The 18,969-nt window shown below is 43.5% G+C and overlaps 2 protein-coding genes and 1 long non-coding RNA gene across 3 annotated transcripts in view; all 3 read left to right on the top strand.

Moving 5' to 3' along the window:
* Positions 1-1,390, top strand: part of LOC121689420 (nuclear factor 7, ovary-like) — a 7,304-nt gene extending 5,914 nt beyond the window's left edge. Inside the window, exons 6-7 of the mRNA XM_042069225.1 lie at positions 19-45; positions 573-1,390. Coding sequence (XP_041925159.1) covers positions 19-45; positions 573-1,126 — 581 coding nt within the window. The 3' untranslated portion in view covers positions 1,127-1,390. The remainder of the gene's footprint in view (positions 1-18; positions 46-572) is intronic.
* A 1,507-nt stretch (positions 1,391-2,897) lies between these two features.
* LOC121689530 lies at positions 2,898-6,202 on the top strand. Its single transcript, XR_006024809.1, has 3 exons — positions 2,898-2,986; positions 5,387-5,460; positions 5,884-6,202. It is a non-coding gene; the product is annotated as an uncharacterized LOC121689530 (long non-coding RNA).
* Positions 6,203-6,568: 366 nt separating this feature from the next.
* On the top strand, positions 6,569-12,738 carry LOC121690238 (rheacalcin-2-like). The gene is given in 4 exon segments (XM_042070670.1): positions 6,569-6,587; positions 6,755-7,096; positions 7,273-7,370; positions 12,570-12,738. Coding segments are annotated over 4 exon segments (519 nt in total). The 3' UTR covers positions 12,630-12,738.
* Positions 12,739-18,969: the final 6,231 nt, after the last annotated feature.

Raw genomic sequence — 18,969 nt, 5'->3', positions numbered from 1 at the left:
TTTATTGTTCTTTTCCAGAGCTGAAAAGGATTCAGGCGTATGCAAGTAAGCACATCTCTTTCCTTAAGCCTGTGTTCATAAGCCTGTGGTTGTCTTCTCACACTGAAAATGCTAGAATGGTTCACATAGACAGTCTCCGTCAGTTGGTTTTGTGGAAAGCAAACATAGTACAGTACTGATCCCAAACCAACAAGTAAAATCATCAGTGAATTGAGCTGGTTTGTTTCCGTGTCTGCCCTTGTCGGTCTAGTGTCGACATTTGTGTCAGCTCATTGACATGCGTGTAAATTTGCTTAGCTTAAGTGTGCAAACAAGTTTATTTGAATAAGCTAAATCAAGGTACGCTTACTTTAAAAATACTTAACAAATGTGGAAAGTTCTGACAACAGAAATGTATAATTACCCAAACAGGTCTTACATCAAAAAGGGACAAAGGGACAGCTCTATGTTGCAATTTTACTTGATAGTAATTTTGATGGGTTAATCCGCTTTCACCTTTTATTTGATTGTATCTTTTCTTTTGTTTTCTTTCTTTCCTCCTTCCTTTCTCCTCCCTCCACCCTCCACTCTAGTTGATGTGACCTTTGACCCTGATACGGCTCACCCCAACATCCACTTGACCGAGGACGGCAAGCAAGCTGGGCGTGGCGAGACCCTCAAAGAACTGCCGGACATTCCGGCCCGTTTCGACCCGGTGCTCTGCGTGATGGCCAGACAGGGTTTCTCCTCCGGTCGGTTCTACTACGAGGTTCAAGTCAGCAGCAAGACGTTCTGGGACCTGGGGGTGGTGAGCGAGTCGGTGAACCGCAAAGGCATGATCACGTCCAAGCCAGAGAACGGCTTCTGGACCGTGCGCCTACGGAACGGGGACGAGTACCGGGCCCTGGGCTCGCCCTCAGTCCAGCTCGCCCTGCGTGGGCGACCCCGGAGAGTCGGGATCTACGTCGACCACGAGGGCGGGCGGGTATCCTTCTACGACGCAGAGGCCGGGCGGCACGTCTACTCGTTCACCGGACACTCCTTCACCGAGCCACTCTACCCCTTCTTCAGTCCGGGTGTCGCAGATGACGGGAAGAACCTTGAGCCATTGGTTATAACGTCTGTTAGTCAACCGAGCGGATTGTGACTGTTAACTATTAGTGTAGGCCATGCACTAACGCCAAACATGGATTTAGAAAGATGTTCGTAGTCCCAGTAACTCATAGTTATTTACTATACTGTATAGGGCACAATGTTGTGAATGAGTACAGTAGATATTCTGAACGCGGGTCTATGTTCTGTGTCAGAAAATGACAGAAATGTACATGATTAATCACATATCCCTTTAAATAATTGGTAACACTTTACTTGGGGTGAGTTCATAACACATTCATAGCAGCTGTCATAAACTGCACATAAAGCATTCATGACTGTTTCATGAGACATGACTCAACATTCATACCAAACCTTTCATGAATGTGGAAGACAGAACGATGACAACTTGTCAAAATAAAAGTCCAACAATCACAAAGGTAAACTAGCCTACATTGAGCTGACCCATATTTGTGTAACCTGGATACCATTCATTTAATCTCTCCAGCCTTTGTAAATATTTCATGAATATCTTATTAAGTCTACATCGAATGTCACTTTACTATACAAGTTGTGAAGTATTTGTAATCACTGAGTTTGACCCGTATTTGTGTAACCTGGAACGGTCGGACATTCCCCGTAGCAAAAGATGAGAAATCATCCGCATCATCATAAAACAAATACATTTTTATGAAACAAAAATTATTTGCTTGACCATGTTCTGTCTTTTTGGCACTAGAGTAGCCCATTGACTCAGATGTGACGTGATCAGGTAAGAAGTTTGGATCAAAAACGGCAATGCTGCTTTGCGATTGTTGGACTTTTATTTTGACAAGTTTTCGTCGTTCTGTCTTCCACATTCATGAAAGGTTTGGTATGAATGTTGAGTCATGTCTCATGAAACAGTCATGAATGCTTTATGTGCAGTTTATGACAGCTGCTATGAATGTGTTATGAACCCACTCGTCAAGTAAAGTGTTACCAAATTATTTATACGCTGAGCTCTTCCACGCCACAAACATCCATATATTAGTGCAATGAGGTCAGGACATTAAGGTCTGCCCTGGAAGAACACATTTATGTCCAATGTAATCTGGCTAATTTTGGGGTCATGAAAAAAAAGACACATAGCTATAAATGCTGCATCTGATCAGGCCCTGCCTTGAGCTATCTCTCTGGAAAGCCACTCAATTTTTAATGTTTGATTAATAACTCACAAACAAAATAAAAAGTGAAATGTAAAAACTGTCTGTCTTTTTTTTTATATATATATATAAATTCAAAATGTTCACTGTGAAATCATAGTCAAGTCCTGAGCTACTTGATATTAACATTGAATGCAGTATGTATGACAAGGATGTGTATGTTCTAAATTATGATCTGCCATTTATACCATTATGGGAGATGTATATCTAATCTCTAATGTTAATGCATATGGGCAACATACAGTGAGTATCTAACTCATAAGAGTCATAAGAATATGAGCCTCTAGGCAGCACCAAAACATATATTCACACTGATAAAAAAGGAAAATATAATTATAGCGCTACTTGGAGTTTTCTGCCAATTACCTTCAAACAGGTCCTCTTGTATAAGGTAAAAAAGAAAAAGAGAAAGAAACTAAAGCACTATCTCACACAATTTGCAAAGCCTTTGCCTGCTCAATTTCCAACAAGTATGGGACCCTTGTAGGAATACAACAACAGTCTTCGGCCGCACCCAATTACGCGCCAGCACAGACCATTTCCAACCAAACTCACTGAAGAGGGAGCCCCCTCAGACAGGGCTTTTTGCATGCTGCTCCCACAAAGATAAACACAGCTGCAGGAACAGACTGAATATATGTCTCGGTCCGGCAGAGGCGAAAGGTGTGCCAGTCCGTCAAAGGTCGGTTGAAGATGACAGACGCTTAAAGGTGGGTAGGCTGAAATATTTTTCTTGAGTTGAATAATGACAAGAATTTTCCACGTCTAGACAAAACTACAAAACTGTACAAAACTGTAGCATAATAACCAGGCTTCAAATATAGTATGACTTTGCAGATTCCAGGTGGACTGGTAATATATTTTCCAATTTCAATTTCAATTTTATTTGTAAGGGACAGTGTGCAATTAAAACATAAATGTAACCATTTGATGCATTGCACTAGAGTTAGCCTTGGGCTAATTTACATCTACAGCCCTACAGGAAGCACAAATACAAATACAAGCACAAATACAAATACAAATACATTTTAAAAATCAAAACATCGCTCAATAAGTAAAATAAGTAAAAAGAAATAAGTAAAAAGAAAGATATTATTTGATGATATTATTTCATATAGTGAAGTTTGCCATCACCATGACAACTCCATCTACGTCTGATGCAATATCAGTTTATCATTGATAGGCCTACTGAATGTCATAGAAACATTAAGGCCTATTCACTCACACCAAAGATTCACGATGAGATGTGCTGCAACATTCTATAAACCAGCAACTTGCTGCAACATTCTAAAACCTTGCAACTGACATTTTAGAATGTTTTGTGACAGCTTGCAACGACGTGCAATATATAATTCACATCGCTGCAACTCCTTTCTGCAATTTTGTCTCGTTGCAAATTTTTGGTGTGAATTGGGCCCAGGGTCGGACTGGGAACAAAATTCGGCCCTGGCAATTTTCTCCTGGACCGAACCAAATCTTCTCCTTAACTTTGGTTATAGTCAGCAATTCACATAAACTGTAGGCTATCACCACAAGTGTATACTAAACGTTTTTGCCCAAGTTTGTGTGACGTCATCACATTTTGCAAAATTAGGCTACCTTCGTTACTAACCTACCAGTTGATACTTTTTACGTGCATCGACTCGCGATTGATTGTGCATCTAATGGAACACTTGGTGGAGAGACTTCCACTTTCTTTTTAAGTTTCACTTTCACTGTCGTTGTGAGCTAAAAGGCTACTATATGGGAAATACTTTGAAGTTCCTTTTGAGTCCAAACATGAATAGGTTTTCTTTAACCTGTGCTACACTTTTCCACCAAGTTGTGCGAAAATTGTAGGCTACCCGGAGTTTTTTTATGTTGACAGACAAACCGCACTACAGTACCCTACATGGTGCAGTAAATGGAAGCTCTTCGTAGCGCGTGCAACTAACGTCTATAAAAACAATATATTTATGGAATAAAACTAGACACCTCTGATTGCTGTTTACGGTTAAACTGCGATGATGTGAACACAAGCCAGCGGAGGGCACTTATATAGCCTAGGCTACCATGCATGGACTCGTAGGCTATATTTCCCCACAAACCAAGCGGCTGCTTGGACAAATTAATCCACTTGAGGGGTGGGGCAGGGGGGCGTGATCGTAACACACACTGAACCTGTCATGAAGAGGCCAAAATGCAAATGCCCACAGTTGTGGGTTTTGTGTGTGGAGTTTTGAAAAATAGACACAGAGTTTTGAAAACGTGTGTAAACAATTGTAAAAAAAACTGTAATGAGACCAGTGCCAAGACAATGGCACTGAGTAAGTTAAAGCAACACTACATAACAATTTATAACTTTTTGTCATGCTACTTGTTGTGGTATCATCTTCAAATTCATCTTAATGGTATATAGCCATGTGAAGGAGTAGGACAGATGAACATCTGTGCCATTCCTACCAGCCATCGAGTGCATGCACAATGCAGTTCTGTGGAACGTACCACATAAAATGAAAGAAAACCTTACACATGACACCACTGACTACATTGGCAAAATATACCCGTTAGCATTTTCCTTCTACCGGTTGTCATTAAAGCTCTGCTTGTTGTTGGTAAAGCTGTGCATGCCTTTTTAAATAGATCGCTCACCTGCTAGTTTTACACCAAAACTTGCATAGTGCTGCTTTAAATGAAACAATGATTTAGTCAGTTTTGTCTGTCAAGAAGTTACACTTTTGGTTACCATACCAGAATTGTTTTTACATCTAAAGAATATGACATAAATGTTTTTGAACAAAATGACTCTTCTAGTAAATGTAAAAAATAAGTCAGTCAGTATATAGAGCCATTCCATTGCAGCCTTCTATTCTAAGAGAAATAAACTATTGTTGATGATGAATGCTTCTGGTGAAAATGCTAAATTCCAAAGTGCATGCAATGGAAAATGCAAATTCTTCTGAAAACAAAACCATAAGCAAAAACCCTTAATTAGGGTCTTTGCATAAGTTCTCCATTTTATTTTCTTGTGTGTGTGCGTGTGTGTGTGTGTGTGTGTGTGTGTGTGTTGACTACTGATTGTGTCAGAGAGAGTGTTTCTCTCTGACACTTTCAGTTCTTTAATTTTACAGTAATTACCCTCCAAAAAGGGCTGGCCAAATTACCATTATGAGGTGGGACAATATCCTCATGCTTTTTGCTGCAGGTTAGTGTGTATTTGCCAGTTGTGTGTGTGTGTGTGTGTGTGTGTGTGTGTGTGTGTGTGTGTGTGTGTGTGTGTGACATACAGTAAATTAGGTAATTTTCTGTATTTATTACATTTGTGTCTCATGTAATTTTCTAACGAAAACATTCATAATCACCAGGATTGCCTGTTAATCATACTGCAAGCAGAAGGATGCTAAGGGCTAGTTTCTTTTTTGTGGATTAAGACTAATGTGTCCTGGACTAAAAGACAATTTCATTTAGTCGTTTTTGATAAAAGTCTCTGCTAAATTAATAAATGTAAACTTAAATGTAAATGTAACCTCCTCTATTGTTTTCCACCGCAATCCTCTCTCTTATTCTGGCCGTCTGCCCGAGTTTCCCTCCCCGACACCTCCCTAAGGAGTATCACTTTGTGTCCCAGGCGAAGACCTGGCGGGCCGCACAGATCTATTGCCAAGCGAACTACGTCAGCCTGGCGTCCATCAACAACATGGCGGAGCAGGCCGAGCTCGAACAACTTCTGAAAATCCACGAAGCGGACGAGAAAAGTCTGGACTGGCTTGAACAAGGGTGTGTGGTTGTGGTCATTACAGGATGCTAATTTGTACAGCTCGGGAGAAGTTGGGTTTAGACACTGGGCTACAGGTCAACCAGACCAAGAGGGCCAAGACTGTGTTCTGCTGTCACTGACTCAAGGCGGCTGGGTAGACCACCACTGCACTGACCAAAAGAGCTTTGTCTGCTATGATGGTAAGTTCTATAAGACTAATTGAAGGGTGTGTGGTTGTGGTCATTACAGGATGCTAATTTGTACAGCTCGGGAGAAGTTGGGTTTAGACACTGGGCTACAGGTCAACCAGACCAAGAGGGCCAAGACTGTGTTCTGCTGTCACTGACTCAAGGCGGCTGGGTAGACCACCACTGCACTGACCAAAAGAGCTTTGTCTGCTATGATGGTAAGTTCTATAAGACTAATTGAAGGAGAGTTGAAAATAATTAGATCAGGGAGACCTAGTCAACTGCAGTTCAGCGGTAGTGCAACCTGCACCGCATATGGGCTTGGTGGCCTTGGGGACACAGGTTAAAATCTGAACACCAGATCATCCATGATTCTTAAGCAGCTTTGTAAGCTGTGGGCACCCATCAACATATGCACTGTACACAAACCACAATACCTTGTCGACATATCAATATTGTGTAATTTGAACTAAATGATCTCTAGCCACAAATTGGAGTGTGGATTGAAGTGTGGTAACAAAGATAAATTTGTTTTTGTTTGTTCTCATACTCAGCCAACCTGGGACACCCCTACCTCCTCAAAACCAGCTCTCTGTCATGGACCGACGCACAAACCCACTGCTGAACGCAACACACAGACCTGACCAGTGTGAGGAACCTTGGTGAGAATGACCAGCTGGTGGCCCTGCTGAACTCATCCAGCAGTCAGGAAGCCTGGATAAGCCTGTGCCGAGTTGGCTGGGAGTGGACCGACGGAAGTGACCCCTCCTTCAATTACTTCCAACGGAATGCAGGAAACACAGAGATGAGGAACTGTGCTGCACTGGATTTTAACCTCAATGGCAAATGGGAAGATGACGTTTGTACCAACCAATACCCATTTGTATGCCACACCAGTAAGTTGTCTGAGTTGTCTCGTATTTCATGTTTGACACGAAGTGGGTTCGACATGAACGTGCTCATTCATAGAACTTTTTCTATTTCTGTTTCTTGTGGTCATCATGCAATGTTGTTTTGTGTATTTGCTTATTTGTTTGTTTGTTTGTTTGTGCATTTTCTGTTTTGGTGACAGATGGAGCACATAGGTTGATTGTGAGGATAAACGTAACCTTGCAGATCACTAGCGTTAACCTGACTGACACTGCATTGCAAAATGCCATCTTGGAGCAGGTATGTATGGCCTGCTGGGGCCTGTGCAGGGTTGAATTGTGATCCAAACATACACATGTATATGTCGCAGACAGTAGTAGCCACGGATGATACGATGTTCACGTGTGCAATGTTATTTTGATTTCAACATTTTCTCTGGGTTGATTTAATAGCGGGCCAGTTGTTTGCAAATAGGCTTCTCATATATTGTGTGTATGGGTGTGAAATGTACATTTTAATGTGTGTAATCAATGTATACACTCTTGATTGTTGTGGTGTCATCACATGCATCGTTTGTGAGCCGCGTCCAGATATCCAAGTAAAGGGAAGTAGCCATACTGTAGCCGTTGTTTGGATTTGCCGGTGCTGGGCAGGGGCCTATTGCACAAAACTAGGATAAGGGATTAAGCCGGGATATCTTGGTTCAATTTGGCTCAATTTATCCGTGATCCAGTTGCACAAAAGCGGGATAGGGGGCAGCAGGATATGCTATGGTATAAATCACCATGCCGATTTATTCTGTGGAGCTAGCCTGCTCCAGACCAGGCTAAGTTCCAGGATCTCATCCCTTATCTCAGTCAGCAGTCACCACAAACGGAAACCAATAGTTATTCCACTGCCCATTACACATTGTTATCACATATACCTAAACCCACTGTCATTATTTAAACGTTTGTGATCATTAATTAACTTTTACATACTCGCCATTCCTGACCTGTCATGCGACAACGTGATGTCACGGGAGTGCCTAACCATTTCACGCGTGGTGGTCGCGGAACTAGTTGCAATATTCTCCTTAACAGAGGTGTTGCTGTTTGTTGCTGTTGTGAGAAGGCTATCTACCTATTTCACACCGTAGAAGAAGCAATGAAGCCGCTCTAGTTGCCATGATGAATCAGTGAATCTGTGATGGTGGCGGGGTCTATTTGAGGGAGCCGTGAGCGCGCACTTATCCAGGATAGGTTTCACCTGGCTTGATGAATCCGTGTCTGCTCATCCTGGCTTGCTCGTTGTGCAACCAATTAAGCCTGTACGCTCTTGTTTTGGATTCATTGAGCGCAGCTTAGTAACTTATCCCGGATGTCTTAATTCTGCTTTTGTGCAACAGGCCCCAGGTCACGCACTGATTGTTTGTTTACCTCATCAGCTGATCGCTCCGTCGCTGGTTTCCCGGATGTGACTCGCACTAGATGAACTCTCTCCCCCTGCTGGCGTGGCGGATGTAACGGTTAGACTGACTGAAGTGAATTATTGAAGTGGAAATTATAATTTTTATATTATTATTAATTTAAATTAAAAAAAAATAATAATTTATAATTTATATAATTAAATTATTAAAGGGGAAATCCAAATCAAATCTAGACTGTAAGTCTGGTTACATTTCTTGGTGTAGTCGGCAGGATTCCCCTTTAACATCTCACAGTGAAGAATGACGGACGAAGCACAGGGCAGTGGTGTAAGGCCAGAGGTTTCTTCGCCTGTAATAAACGCCATGATGATTCCGTGGTTCATGGGGGCCCCGTGGATCCCAAAATTTAGTGGTGATCCTAGTAAAATGAGATTTGCAGAGTGGAAGGTGCAGGTGCAGGCGATACTGAGGGCACAGGGGTTAAATGAGGGAAAAAAGGTAGATTTTATTTTGGGGGCATTGGAGGGTGAAGCGAAGAGAGAGACGCAGCTGCTGGACTCAATACAGCGCACATCTAGTGCATCGATTCTACAAGAGTTAACAAAATTGTATGGCAAGACTACTTCAATTGCCCAGCTGAGGGCGTTGTTTTTTAAGTGCTACCAACAGGAGGACGAAACGGTAGCAGCCTTCATTCTTCGACTCCGAGAACTCTTCTCAAGATGGCGAGAGACGGCTCAGCCCAGACGGCTCAGCCCAAGATGAGATGACAGCACGAGACCAGCTCGTCCTTGGTCTGAGGCCTGGTGTGGTGCAACAGGAACTTCATCGCCAGGTGCGGAGGAACTCAGGACTCTCCTTCAGTGAGGTATGTGGGGAGGCTAGAGCTCTAGAAGCTGAATTGAAGATGGAGGTTGCTAGTTCATCACACATCTTTGCACCACAGTTACAACAAGCCAAAGCAACACCTAGCATGGAGCAGTGGAAAGAGACTGTTAGGGCTGAGCTTAAAAAAGAGATGCAGGACCAGTTAACAGCATTTAAGGATACAAAGACAACGCTCTCCACACAATACCCCTGTCCCAGACAGAGATCAGACCCCACCCTCTAGAGAAAGAGTGCATAGAGGCCGATATACACCTTCCCCAAGATATCGGGCATTTGAGTGAGACTCGCGAGGCCAACCCACCTGTAGAGGCTGCGGGATGACCGGCCATATCCAGCGCCAGTGCCCATCAGAAAGGGGACAGTTAAACTAATGGCCCCAGCCACTGAGAGCCAAGTGGTTGAGGAGGGGGAACAGGGAAATGGGGTGGAAAGGCCAGCCATGGTTGGGGAATGTCCAGGGGTTGAAATCACAGTGTCAGGGGTGAAGGTGCCTTGTTTACTGGATACAGGCTCACAAGTTACCTTGTTTAGCGAAAAATTCTTTCAGAGATGGCTGGCTGGAGAAACTAAAAGAAATCCACAGGACTTACAATGGCTCACCCTGAAGGCTGCCAATGGACTTCAGATTCCCTACACTGGCTATGCCATACTGGACTTGAAGGTGTGGTGAAGGTGCCCAATAAGGGGGTTATCATAGTTAGGGATGAGTGTCTGGGGGCAGAAAGAGGTATCCTTGGGATGAATGTGATTTCACATTGCTGGAGGGGGCTGTTTCGGGGCGTTCACCCAGGGATGACTGCATTTGGTGCTACAATGACCTCTAAGGCCAGAGGGGAGTGGGAGTGGGCATTTGCTGTTTGTCAGAAGGTGTTGGTGACCGAACCATCCGAGGGAGAGATGGGAGTAGCCCGGCTAACACGTCAAGACCCAGTCTATGTACCCCCTAACAGCGAGATGGTGTTGTGGACACAGCTGTATGGAGCACAAAACAGCCAGGACTTCTGTGCCCTGGTGGAGGGCCCTGATGAAGATAAAGAGTGGCAGGTGGCACAGTCTATTGCCTGGGTGGTGAAAGGACGCCTTCCTATAAGGGTACGTAACTTGAATCCATACCCAGTCCAAGTGCCTCAACGCTGCCCTCTGGCAAATGTTTTCCAGGTGGATCCAATGCAAGTCCAGGGTGGGAAAGATCTGGTGTTGAAGATTGTGGACTCTGGAGCCGTAGAGGTAGATGTGCAGGCAATCCAAACCATCATGCAGGATGACCATCCGGTCAACCTGCTGAAGGGAGAAGGGCTCTCGGCAGAACAGCAGCAGAAGATGGATTCCCTGCTGAATCGATGGAGGATGGTCTTTGCAGCTGGCGAGGAGGATTTTGGCAGGACCACCGCCGTCCTCCATTCCATTCCCACTGGATCTGCACCACCAAGTAGACAGCGTTACAGGCCCATTCCTCCCAGTCTGTACACCGAGTTAAAAGGGCTCCTCCGGAACATGGTAGAACAGGATGTGATCAAAGAAAGCTCTAGTCCGTGGGAAGCACTCATTGTTCTTGTAAAAAAGAAAGATGGATCCTGGCGTTTTTGTGTAGATTATAGAAAGCTAAACACCCTGACCCACAAAGACGCCCCAGATAGAGGAGTCCCTCACCAGCCTCACCAAAGCCTCTTGGTATTCAACATTAGATCTTGCCAGTGGCTATTGGCAGGTGGAGATGGACCCTAAGGATCGTGAGAAGACTGCGTTCACCACCCCCTTAGGCCTCTATGAGTTCCATCGCATGCCTTTTGGCCTCTGCAACGCGCCCGCAACATTCCAACGCCTGATGCAGCGGTGTTTAGGGGGGCAGGTGAACGAGTCCCTTCTAATCTACCTGGACGATGTCATCGTCTATTCTCTGGACTTCGACACCCACCTCCAACATCTGGAGCAAGTGTTCCAAAAGTTGGCAACCCATGGCTTAAAGTTGCAGCCTCACAAGTGTAAGCTCTTTCAGAAAAAGGTTACTTACCTTGGCCATGTGATCTCCAGTGCGGGAATATCTACGGACCCCGGGAAGACTGCTGTAGTACAGGATTGGCCTATCCCTTCGACCATCAAGCAGGTACAATCCTTCCTGGGATTCGTTGGATATTACCGCAGATTTGTCAAGGGATTCTCCAAAGTGGCAGCACCTCTCCATGCACTCCTGGTGGGAACCAGAAAAGGGACAAGTAACATCCAATAGACCCCAGACTGTCAAGTGGCATTCGAGACGTTGAAGTTGGCCCTGGAAGTAGGAGAGGAACCACAGATCCAAGCGGAAACGGCGGCAATTGGCTGCGACGTCACCGTGGAGACTTCAGATTCCTGGAAAGACTGGCAGGAGGGAGACAAAGCGCTTGCCACACTGAAGGGATGGGTGACGAGGGGCCACCTTCCAAGAGCTGAAGAAAGGAAAATGGAATCGACAGCCGTAAGACATCACCTATGTGAGTGGAAGCGGCTTTCCATACAAGACGGGGTCCTATTACGAAGGGCCCAGGAGCGGGATTGGACCTTGCCCAGATTATCGTCCCTGCAAATAAAACCTGGGAACTGTGGGATCGTTACCACCAGGCTTCAGGTCACATGGGCATGGCCAAGGTCGAAGGGCTGCTGAGGAAGACGTTCTACTGGCCAGGAATGGGAACAGATCTCCAGAAATGGACCTCTATGTGCCCCGACTGCGTTCAACAGAAAAGGGGCCCATAGGTAAGGGCACCTCTGGTGCCTATTTTAACATCATACCCCTTAGAAACTGTTGCAATGGACTATTTGTCCCTAGGCCGACCAGCTGATGCTTATCCCTATCTGCTAGTGATAACAGACCGTTTCTCCAAGTACGGATGGGCTGTCCCTACAAAGGACCAGACGGCAGTCACTACAGCTCGGGTTCTCTGGCGCCACCTAATTCAACCTTGGGGGTGTCCTGAACAAATCCTGTCCGATCAAGGGGCATCCTTTGAGTCAGCCCTAGTAGCCCAACTGTGTAGCCTCTATGGCTGTTCTAAGATCCGAACAACACCGTACAGGCCCCAAGGGAATCTTTTATCTCTATTAGGAGGTCTGAATTCGGAGGACCAGGCACATTGGCCAGACCACTTGCCCACTCTCCTACAGATGTACAAAAACACCGCTCATGAGACGACTGGGTTAACGCCACATTTTATCATGTTCGGCAGACATGCCCGCCTACCTGTGGATACCATGACAGGAGCACCAACGACGAACCAGCGACATGACCTTGATGGCTGGGTGCATCAGCATCACCAGACCTTACAGAGGGTCTATAAGCAGGTGGCATCCAGGACGAGAGAAGCCAGAATGCGGGACAAGGGCCGCTATGATCGGAAGGCAAAGTCCGTACCTCTGTTACTCCTGCGCAACTTCCGCCGCAGAGAACAAGGCAAGTTGGCACCCCACTGGCAGTCTCAGCCCTATGTGGTCCTTGGACAGATACGCCCTGGCCTGCCAGTTTTCCAAATTAGGCCAGAGGGAAGGGAGAGTCCTATTCGGACAATCCATCGCAACCATCTACGGCCTTGTCTCTTTGACTCCCGGGAAGTACTGCACCCTGCCCCAGATGTTGCAGAACCAAGTCCCTCTGCCCCCAATGTCCTGGGCCCCAGGCCTTTATTGCTACCTCTAACTTTTGTGCCAACAGCATCTGCCTCCCCTACAGGTCAAGCAGGCGCTGTGCCAGAAGCCCCATTGATGGCTCCACCAGTAGGGCAGGAAGTGGAACATGTACCTTTGGTGCGGCGGTCACAGAGATCCAATATGGGTAGGCCACCAGACAAGTATGGGTATTGAAATGCTGTCGGGACGACTATTGATAAAGGGGGAGGAGTGTCACAGACAGTAGTAGCCACGGATGATACGATGTTCACATGTGCAATGTTATTTTGATTTCAACATTTTCTCTGGGTTGATTTAATAGCGAGCCAGTTGTTTGCAAATAGGCTTCTCATATATTGTGTGTATGGGTGTGAAATGTACATTTTAATGTGTGTAATCAATGTATAGACTCTTGATTTGTTGTGGTGTCATCACGATTGTGTGCTGTGTTTACCTGGTCATGGACGTATCAATCAAAGGCACCTGCTGCTAATGGCCTCATTCCCGAACCCAATGACATTTGCGATCCTATTCGTCCATCATGGATCAGTCTCCCAATAAATAGGACTCCCATGAGCTTGTCGGGGTGAACCCTGGCACGACTGAAGGCTACCGCGGCACTGATCTCCTCACAGCTGTTGTCCCCGTCTCCTGGCTCGGACCGAAGTGACCGCTCGTCGGGCACTGGATGACTCAACGCTCAGTATGAAAAAACTGCTTTAGCTTCTAATCAAAATACAGCAGCATTGTAACAGTCATAGTACTCACAGTACCCTACACATCACATAGGCCAGACAAGACTCACATCAGACTAGACCAGTGTTTCTCAAACTTTTTCAGACGAAGGACCACTTAACCAATAAAAAAGAAACGCACGGACCACCTAGCTAAAAAAGATTAGACCTACTTCAACAGTATATTAGCCTACACAATAGGCCTACTCACTGAACCACCTTGCTTATTGTCTTTGCACTTTGCTTATTGTGTCAGAGGATTCATATGATTTAAACTGGCATATCCTACATAGACAGTGTGACAGAACTGTTTGGATTTACATACAAGTTGGTTCAATATTGCATACAACTCATCTATATTATATTTTACCACGTCTGCTCGCGGACCACTTGGGATAGCTTGCGGTGTGGTGCCCGGACCACACTTTGAGAAACACTGGACTAGACAGAGGGGAACATATACCTGGTGGCCAGCACCATTCAACATAGACAGGTAAACACTAAACAATCAATTAACACACAATAGACAAGACAGACCCTGGGCCACAAGCATAAAAATATATCATTTGTCACTAGCAGAATGAGCTAAATACATTGTTATATAATAAACTTGGTTACATGTGGAAAGACTAATCATCGATGCGGCTTGATCAGTTCCGTCTCAAAATACCCCACAATCAATTAACCTAATGGAATGGTCCAATACCGCCCGGAAACAATAAACAGTCCATGCGATCCAGTCGGCCCTCCTTTGCCACCGGACCTTCAGAAGCTGGAACCAAGGGGGCAGGCGAACGTTCGGAGAGCGTAGACACTATGGCGGATCTGAGGCTAAATAGTAGACCAGTTCACCTAGCCATCCCCATTGAAGCCCATTCAATTTTGGCGCCACTTTGACATCAAATAACGTTACAACTGAAGCGTTTTAAGCCTTTATATGAACTTTTTCTATTTCCGGAGTAATCAGGAGCAAAATAACCGTATTCTCTGGATAAGAGCAAAAGCATCGGAGCACAACATTTCAGCGAAGATTTGATGGATTGACAGTAGCCTAGGCTATGAATGTGCCGAGTGCTGTTTATATTAAATCACATTTATCTACGAACAACTAGGACATTTAGAACATTAATGTAGACATGGTGGTAACAAAGTAAGTGGCTACATACCCAATCTCTCGGTGCAGGTATCACAAGAGTTACACAAGATAGATAGATAGATAGATACTTTATTGATCCCCAGGGGAAATTTAAGGTCTCAGCAGCATACATACAACACAAACACATTCTTTAACAGCAGAAAGAGTAATTAAAGTATATATAAAAACACAACTAAGCAGTAAGGACAGTAGAAGATAAAGAATATGCTAAATATACTAAAATACAAATTATACTAACACTTAATACAATATATAAAAATATACTAAATTACAAATTACAAAATTACAAATTATACTAACCCTTAATCTAAATCAATTCTAAAAACAGTATCCACATAGTGGTGATTAATAAATCAGCGGCGCTTGCAATGACTGAGGCAGGGACTGAGCCTGTGATTCTCTGTGCATAGTAAGGTATTGTAAGGTGCTCTAAGGTCCTCTGTGTGAATGAGTGTCATGGTGGTAGTGCAATGGTGATAGTGGTCATGGTGACAGTGCAAATGAGTAAGTCAACAGTGCAACAATGCAGAAATAAAGTAAAGTAAATTCTATATATCTATATATTTAACTATTTAAGAAAATGTATAAGTGTGGCCACAGTTCGGCTGTGGCATGGGGGGGGGGGGGGGGGTTATGCATATTTGCTAATGTGCTAATATAGCACGCAAACAGTGAGGCATAAAGACAGTGGTACAAGTGGCTAATGGACAGACAGTACCAAACATGGAGGGGATGAAGAGGCAGATAGACTAAGCAGAGAAGTCTATCTCTCCTCTTCCCTTAAGTGAGGCATTGAACAGTTCAATGGCCCTGGGGACAAATGACTTCCTCAGTCTGTCAGTTGTGCAAGGCAGTGAGCAAAGTCTCCAGCTGATCAGGCTCTTCTGTTTAACAATAGTGCTGTGGAGTGGGTGACACTCATTGTCCAAGATGTTGATCAGTTTGTTCAGGGTCCTTTTGTCAGATAGTGAAGTGATACACTCCAGTTCAGCTCCCACTACAGAGCCAGCTTTCCTTACCAGCCTGTCAATTCGCCCCACATCCTTCTTCCTTGTGCTTCCACCCCAGCATACTACTGCATAGAAGAGGACGCTGGCAACAACAGACTGGTAGAACCCTGAGGAGCTTACTGCACACATTGAAGGACCGCAGCCTCCTCAGGAAGTCAGACTACGTGCCTACGTTACATTTACGTCCCCTGAGCCTGCGCAGAAAGCCTCGTCGACCAACAGGAAACGGTTGAAATTTGCTTCACCCGCCTCGATTGACGTCTATGTGATGACTCTGTCCATATCTTTTACTGTCTGTGGCTGGAACGAGAGGACGCCATGAACGCGAATCGGTAGCTATCGGTTGACAAACATTCAAACTTGTGTCTAATTCAGACAAACAATAAATGTGCCACCATTGCTAATAGCTCCGTGTTGTGTTGTTTCTTACACACCCTAAAAGTGCTAGCCACATAGCAATGGCCCATGTACGAGTGTGTGTTGTGTGTGTGTGTGCACAAATATCAGCTGATGTGTAGAGGACGACTGCTAACAGTTCACCAGTCATGTGCGGTCGTAGCTAGACCGTCACAAAGACAACCATTAATACATCTGCCTCCGAAATTCTCATTGTGCTGGTGTAAAGGGGAAATCCAAATCAAATCTAGACTGTAAGTCTGGTTATATACAGCTTGCAATATACATACATACATATTATTTAAATATTCATTATCTATTATTTATTTATCATTTATTATTAACGTAATATTGTCTGCAACTGGTAGTAGAACCTGTATACACACACACACACACATACATCCAGACAAATACCCATACAAAACCTGCCATGAGAGTGGTACTGTTGTTGTAGATAATGATAATGAAGATGTTTATGTTTGTCATTTTGAGTTAGAACAAACACTTACTAAAAACATACTCCTGTAATGTATTCTGTCCATATTAAGCAGAGACTAGAGAGCCTCGGTGTCCCAGCAAACACCAACCTCATTTGGAGAGATGAGATGTCTATAATTTGACCACCAGGGGCAATCCCTAACATGCATCAAGGACTAGCTCATACTGTACCGATACATTGTATCTCACTGTGAGGAGTTGGCCTGTGTTTCTGTGTTTTCTTATTGCAAATAGCAATATCAATTCATTATAGAAGATGACTATACTAGATTAAATATTATGTTCAGATTAGTTGTATGATACGTCAAGTCATGATGGTGTAACTTTATGCCAATTTACAGTGTGTGATGACTACAACACATTGACATAACTTTGCTCAATCAAAGTAACGAGACAACAAATAACTTTAAAGTGCAGTTATGCATGGTGAAGGATTTTTTTCGCTCTGTCTGTGTTTCTGATACAAAGAAAGTAGTGGTGTTGACACATACAGTACATTAGCACTGATATTGAGTGGGGTTGAATGTTTCAATAATGAGTCATCTTTTGAGTCTTAATCCTGATTTCTAATTTCATTTATTGTTACTGTATTTTCCTGTTTTGCCATGTCATTATCTTCCTGTGGAATGGAAACACAGCCTATGGCATGGATCTATGGATGTGGCTGAGGTATATCCTTGGTCATGCAGATCTCAGTCAGCTTTTCTGTGGATGGGGAACACTCCCAGAAACATGTGCTCAACTTAGTCAAATGAACTACTGTAGGTCAAGTAATCTGTAAATTATGTACAACTTAACCTAGTCAAAGCAACAAGAGGCCTGTTCACATACATTTTTAGAATGCTAGGGTGATATGATTGCAAGAGGTCAGCAAAGTCACATGACTGTTTACACATGTATTCAAGGTGTTCAAGATGATTTTACTAGGTTAACTAGAGACAGCAAATCATATTTATTTTGAATACCAGGAACACACAAAATCTACTCTTTAAAATACACAAATATATACTATAAATAAAATGCATATGTTTTAATTCATATCTTTGACATAAATGAATTAAAATATGTTGATGCTGTATTGTCTTCTTTCACTGAGTTGTCTAAGACCATCTTGTTGCCTATTTCATCAAGTATTCTATTGTGCATGTCATGACGAACTCTCTTAGTCTTTGTGTAATTACTTAAATATATACTCCTGTAGTAGTTCAGTATGGCATAGCTCGGTGACTCCCTTTAGGCGTGGCCTCAATCGGTGGGAAGTTTAAGTTGCCTTCAATGGCACTGACAATAACCAGCAGTCACCAGCAGGGGCTGCTAAAGAGCTAGGAAATAGGCACCATTATGCCTATCATTTACAATGTGTTTGAGGGTGATAATACATCACCCTTTGCAGTTGAGAAAGTGTGATTTCTCCAGTTTCTGGCCTACACTTTATTAACTGTAAACCTAATAACAAGTAAGGACTGCTTTTTTGTGTGGTCCTCCTGTAAAGTTGGTGAAATATCACTTAATTCTCTTTGGTTCTATGCCTTCAATGTGCAGTATACTGTACAGTGCTGTAGGATACTATATACTACTGTTTACTATATGTATGCATACTTCTGCATCTACTATACTTCCAGTAATGCATCTATACACACATACTAATGCATCTATGCTAGACATAAATTATTTTATTAGCAATCAAATCACTCAACACCTTAATACCTTAAAAACTATCAGCATTTATACACTCCATAAAGACCACTCTGATCAGTACTGGCCTTTAAATCATTTCAGAGGTGAGGACAAAAATATGGATCTGCCACAGGCTGCCACACTCTTAAAAGAAATGTGTTCTCCCTATCTGGACACAGAGATTAATTTAAAAAACAAGTGGTGTTGTTTTAAACATTCGTTTTAAGAGTGCAGAGACTTACCTGTAAATGTTTAACTTTTTCATTCATTTGACCATTAGTGTTCATGTACTTCCTCTTTTATTTACTTTATCATTTTCTTTAATTTGCCATTTTTATAGGTGCTTTATTACATAGGTCACCTTTATCTTTAACCATCCCTTGACTTTTGTTTAATTAATCCAAAATTGTGTTTTATTTTAGTGTGTATGTTTTATTAATTGTCCTTTACTTTTATTCTACCATTTGCATGATAGTTTTATTAGTTATCTTAC

The sequence above is a fragment of the Alosa sapidissima genome, chromosome 18 (assembly GCF_018492685.1).
Source record: "Alosa sapidissima isolate fAloSap1 chromosome 18, fAloSap1.pri, whole genome shotgun sequence".
NCBI lineage: Eukaryota > Metazoa > Chordata > Actinopteri > Clupeiformes > Clupeidae > Alosa > Alosa sapidissima.
Note: the sequence above shows the minus strand (reverse complement) of the source record. Positions and strands in the feature narration are given on the sequence as shown.